The sequence below is a fragment of the Poecilia mexicana genome, unplaced genomic scaffold, assembly GCF_051168715.1.
Source record: "Poecilia mexicana isolate PSO_F unplaced genomic scaffold, ASM5116871v1 scaffold_8, whole genome shotgun sequence".
NCBI classification, from domain to species: domain Eukaryota; kingdom Metazoa; phylum Chordata; class Actinopteri; order Cyprinodontiformes; family Poeciliidae; genus Poecilia; species Poecilia mexicana.
In genome coordinates this window covers 19,621,433-19,627,525 of record NW_028263377.1, presented here as the reverse complement: position 1 = coordinate 19,627,525, position 6,093 = coordinate 19,621,433, and the positions used below count along the sequence as shown (strand labels likewise).

General features: G+C 38.4%; 1 protein-coding gene across 1 annotated transcript; it reads left to right on the top strand.

The window, feature by feature from the left end:
- Positions 1–1,628: 1,628 nt before the first annotated feature.
- gper1 (G protein-coupled estrogen receptor 1) lies at positions 1,629–4,559 on the top strand. The gene has a single exon (XM_015013666.2). It carries the CDS (start codon positions 2,047–2,049, stop codon positions 3,103–3,105), a length of 1,059 nt encoding a protein of 352 aa, XP_014869152.2. The 5' UTR covers positions 1,629–2,046; the 3' UTR covers positions 3,106–4,559.
- The last annotated feature ends 1,534 nt before the right edge of the window (positions 4,560–6,093 follow it).

Here is a 6,093-nt window from a genome sequence, read left to right as displayed (position 1 = left end):
TGCTGCACCCAACATCATATTCAATTAAACATTAAATGTGGCTTTTCCATCACAGCATAATGATGTACATCGTGTCAACTTTTGATTTATCATGCTAGCATATGGCTGCAAAAAAAAAAAAAAAAAAAAAACAACGGCACGAGGCACGTGTTTGCATGGCCTTTAACACTAAAAGCTGGGCAATCCAGGTGAACAAATACAGCAAAAAATGTAAGTGGTTACCACAGCAACACAACCCTCACAAGGCAAACTCTCCATAGCACCTACATCTTGATCGGACTTTGTTTTGTGTTATTATCAGCATGCTGAGTTTTGAAGATTTGAGCTGTTCCCTGTTCAACCGCTGTGATGAGGCACTAAAACTACAAACAGATGAAGGCAGGCAGATGAAGCATGATGGCAAAACATGGGAGTCAGATCATCTCCTGCCTCCCTGCCTCTCCCCGCCCTCCTCTCATCCCCAGGCAGGGCTGGGCCAAACTGTAGGTGGTGCAGAAGAGAAGCCTGGAAGTGGGATTTCCAAATCTTTGGCTTCACTTTGACTCTTCACTGGACAAGCATGGGGAAGCAATACATCCCAAATATAAAGTAAGTGTGGTTAATAATAGTCTCATCTTTATACCTTCTGTAGATACGCAGGAAATGAAGATAGATGGAGTTTGTTTCTTGTCTTGAGAGAACTGGTCGCTTAAGTTTTAAGTTATCTTATCGGCTAGCTGTCATTTTCTTTAATAAATGTCTGGAGCTCCTAATTGCAGTTCCTCTGAGAACATTTACGTAATGGCTTTTCTTTGGTGGGAAACAAACTGAAATTACAAAGAAAACTACCCTTACAAAGTGCTATGAGAGCATTTGCGCTAGAAAGAGAAATAAAAGTAATTCTACTAATATAAAAGTTCTTATGACATACTTGAAGTCTGTGTTCTTTGTATTTGTCCAACATATTTAACTAACATAAAGTGTGACTTTTATTCATTAAATATTTCAAAGATTGCCAAGAGGAATAAAAAAAAAAAATGACTGAATAAATATTCTATTTCCTACTACTTCCAACCCATTCATACTTTTATTTATTGTTCTGGTTTTAAATTACTTCTGTGAGGAATAAATAAATCCCAGAAGACTGTAAATATCAAAGGTCATGTTTACCAAACACAAGATGGTATTATGGGAAGAGTCTGCGATTTTGGGTCTAAAGATGATCCAGTATGTTTTTCAATAAAAAACAAATTTGATTTAGACTGTGTGTGTGTGTGTGTATGTGTGTATGTGCGCGCATGTGATGAATGCCGAGCTCAAAAACACGGATTATTAAAAGTAAATATGCTTTTTTTCATTAATTTTACAAACGCATAGTCATCAAGTTGCACACACAGGTTGGAGGGGGCTTGAACTGTCTGGATTTTAAAGCAGGATTTCAATGCATCTGTTTAAGTCCAAACCATGAATGTTAATGTGCTTATAGAGTCTGCCATTATCTTTTTTTCTACCTTATAAAAGCCGCCATCAAGCTGATTGCGAATAACGTTAATTTTTTAAAAAGTGTTGAATAATATGGGTTCGTGATTGCTGATTTTCAAATGTTTTGTTCTCTAATTACTTCCCCGGTATTGTTTCCACAGCTTAGGCATTACAGCAGAAGCATCTGAAGGCTTTTCTCACTGAATAAAGATCCACGGAACAAAGCAGCACTCCAATCAGATGACTCAAAAGAGGAGAAAAAAAACCCCTTCTTAGTCTCCCGATCCCACGTTCAACAACTGGAACGATGCGCCTCGTCCGAGGCAAAGGTCAAAGTTGATTTCAAGACATGGAAGTCCTTCTGTTTTTCATCATAAACTTACTGGCAGATGAAACTTGATGTCAATATGGGGTCAAATATCCCATAAATGTTTTACTAGCTTGACTTCTGTCAGCATGTCAACACAGCATAGATGACTTTCCCTTCAAAGAGAGAAAACTGGGAACTGGTATGGTGTCATGATGTAGCTGCTGGATGTGACTTACACGTGGCTTTTGATTTAAAACAGGCTGACCAAAATCAGTATGGAAGGGAGGTCATCTGCTTTGATTTGGATATATACTAACATTACGGAGGAACTGAACACTTCATTCAGAAACAGCACGACAAGTGAAAACTATGAAAAATACCAGTTTTACATGATTGGCCTCTTCTTATCCTGCCTGTACACTATCCTTCTCTTTCCAATTGGATTTATTGGGAACATCCTGATTTTGGTGGTAAACCTGACCCACAGAGAGAAGATGACCATTCCTGATCTCTACTTTGTGAATTTGGCTGTGGCTGACCTCATCCTGGTGGCAGATTCCCTCATTGAGGTTTTTAACCTCAATGAAAAGTACTACGACTACGCCGTCCTCTGCACCTTCATGTCCCTCTTCCTCCAGATCAACATGTACAGCAGTATCTTCTTCCTAACTTGGATGAGCTTTGACAGATACATCGCCTTGGCCAGCTCCATGAGCAGCTGCCCATTGAGAACTATGCAGCACGCCAAGTTGAGCTGTGGTCTCATCTGGATGGCCTCCATCTTTGCCACCCTCCTACCTTTCACCATAGTACAAACCCAACACAGGGGTGAGGTGCATTTTTGCTTCGCCAATGTCTTTGAGATCCAGTGGCTGGAGGTGACCATTGGCTTTTTGGTCCCCTTCTCCATTATCGGTCTATGCTACTCCCTAATTGTTCGAATCCTCATGAGAGCCCAGAAGCACCGCGGGTTGTGGCCCCGGCGGCAGAAAGCCCTGTGGATGATCGTGGTGGTGGTCCTGGTGTTCTTCATCTGCTGGCTACCAGAGAACGTCTTCATTAGCATCCAGCTGCTGCAGGGCACAGCCAACCCATCGAAGAGGACTGCTACCACCCTGTGGCACGACTACCCGCTCACAGGTCACATTGTTAACCTGGCGGCATTCTCCAACAGCTGCCTCAACCCCATTATCTACAGCTTTCTCGGAGAAACCTTCAGGGACAAGTTGCGTCTCTTTGTCAAGCAGAAGGCCAGCTGGTCAGTAGTGAATCGCTTTTGCCACCACAGCCTTGATTTACACCTCTCTGTCAGGGACAAAGTTTCAGAGGTGTGACTGAAATAACTAGAAAAGTTGTTTTTCAAAACTTACTCCATAAAGTTTTTCACATTCAAGTCAGATAGTTATTCTCTTTTAGAGTTACTCAGCTTCATCCGGTTGTGCCTTAGATAATTTGCTCGCTTTATGAACAAAAAACCCCCCCTCTCAAGTAGGGATAAAAAGACAAGTTTATGTGTGTATTCTTAAGAAGATAAGTTATGAGTGTGTTGAAGTGTTTCTTTTTGACTTAAAGATGTTTTCCTTTCAAGCATTTGCTGTGGCAAAGACAAAGGGAACTGATTCTAACAACAAAGAGGAAAGCTTTTGCACCGGATAAGTAAAAATAAGGCGTTGTTTGTTGCTATCCAACATACAAACCTCCCTGAACATTTCTCTTATCATCACCTGTAGGAAATCAGAGGCTCCTTCCTAGCAAAGGCCATCTCATTGAGGAAATGTTCCATCACACTGAATCTAATCACGTTATCTATGTGAGCTACTGGAGCTGGAAGGGTCATTTCAATTACCAAAACCACATGTCCCTTCCAGTATATAAAGTAAAAATGGCCTTTAGCAAGAAGCTTACACATGTGTACCATCCACATGAGTATGCGGCCTTACAAACGCAGAAAAATCTGTATTGTCTATGCGTCTGTTTTACACAATATTCTAATTCTGTTTTGTTGAACAGAATATCGTCATATAGTCAAACTTTGCCTAGACGATTCTAAATAAACATTCACATCCCTGATCTGTTCCCACTTTTCCAGAAATATCGGCCTAAACACCTTAAAAACACAATGTTTCGTATGCTGTGTGGGTTATCACCTTTGTTTTATTACTATTTATAGAAAATTTTAATCACTGTCAAGTTTTGAGATGACGTAACCCTTGATGCACTTAATAAATTTTGACCATATTGTTTTCTTGTTCTGTGATCTTAAATTAAAAACAATGTTTGAACATATTGTAAAAAATTATAATATTATTGCAAGTGAATAAAAGCTGGCTGTTGATCTGTTTTGTCAGATCTTGTTAGGTTGAGGGTGGTGAGAAGAGGCAGGTGTTGTTTGGCATGGAGAAATAAAGACTGAAAAAAACATATTTGTCAGTGTTCAAACATAGCTGCTTAGCAAAATAATAATGCATTTTAAAAACACGAATCGGCATTCATTAAGTTTTTCATTAGCACTGTTTCATAATTTATTTGCATAGTTCCATGTTATGTCTATTTATGATCTGAATCTACTTTTTTTTTCTTCGTACCAAAACAATAAAACAGCTTGGAAAGACATAAAATCTTTGGGTTAGTTGTGCAGTTCTGTATTGCTCCAATCCTCCTATCGTTTATTGAAAATAATCAAATGTTGTCTGCAGAAAAATTTGCTTACTGGCAGCAAACATTTAAATTTGCACACCAACCAACTCAGAGGTTGAAGCTGATGCAAAATCAAAAAAAAAAAAAACAATATTTGTATCTGTTAAGGTTAGTAGATTATTTTTAGTTCTTTTTTCTGATTTCTACAATTTAAAAGTAGTTAGTGTGTCATGCAGTAAGGATAGAAAAACACTTTATCGTTTCTATTTTTTTCTCTGACTGGGAAAAAAACAGTAGACCAACCCACAAACTGTTATTCCAGCTGTAAGTGTCCTGGGAACGTCATGTTTAGGATTCTTTCAGTGATTGAAAATGACAAAACTCACTGCAGTGCATCTTACTAAGGATGATTTTTTTTTATAATTGCATAAATCTTTCTAACACACAACAGTTTTACTGCCTTAATTAGGTTGTAAAATTTTCTGTTTTAATTTATGTACATTTTTAAGGATGGATTGGTGTAGCTGGAATGTAATCACGTTTAAAGGGTGTGCAATAATTCATAAGCTACACTACTGGGGGTCTGGCTACAGGAAGTCATTCAACTAATAATGCAAAGCAGGCTGTCAAGGTTATTGATATGAACAGGACCCTCGGTGGTCACGTGTTCAGAGTTTGAGGAGAAGCAAACCATCACCTTTGCCATACACACAGATCTGCACACATGAAAACACGCTCATCTGACAGGCTGTGAGAAGAGCTTGAATGTGGACTCTATGAACAGCTGAGACTACTGAGCAAGGTTAAGGGTTTGTGGCGGCTGACGTCACAGGAAGAAAAAACAGAGTGTGAGACATTTTTCCTTCTGCATGATGCTGTAGCAAAGCAAAATGAGCCAAAGCTCTTAGTTTGTGTTTTAGTCTCTCAGGGCTTAAAGCAGACTGTGTCTTTTAAGTATTTTTAAGATAATAGAATATTCTCTATAGAGCTGCTTCAATTATACGCCTTAACATTGTTTTATGTATGAAGGTTCACCTTTAAATATTTGTGTGGAGTGTGAAAAGGTGCTGGACATTGTCAAACGGTAAACTGAGCTTGGGTGGGGTTTGTCAAAGCAATTACGACAGGGTAAGCCAGGGCTTATGCATGATTACAAGAATGTGAACCCGGTGGACTTCAACAACTGAATAATAGATCCGACACATAATTGCATTTGTATATTTAAACCACTCAGAAGAATAAGTGTTGAACAGATTGGCCTTCCAGATTCAGAAGGAAAACAGAAATTGGATGTTTAGAGGAGGTAAATAATCTGAAGCTTCAGATGGATTTTTTCAGTAAATAGCAGGTTAAAGAAATGCAAAAACAAAATTGTTTACTCAAAGAAAGACATGGATGTTTTTGAAGTGGAAGAAGACCAATTATCAGACTTAATCATAGTTTTTTTATACACTTATGGTAAAATACCAGGTTTTCATGATACAAAAAAATGACATTTTCCACATATGCTGTGACATACATATTCTGCAAGTGCCAATTAAAAAAAATAAACATTTGACAAAGAAAAATCACAAAATATAGAAATCTGCAATAATCTGGTTGCATAAATGTGCGGTTTATTGAGGCACCTTTTAATTTAATTTAAGTTTAGTATTCACTGGCCTTGGCAGTCTGTCATCAAGTCA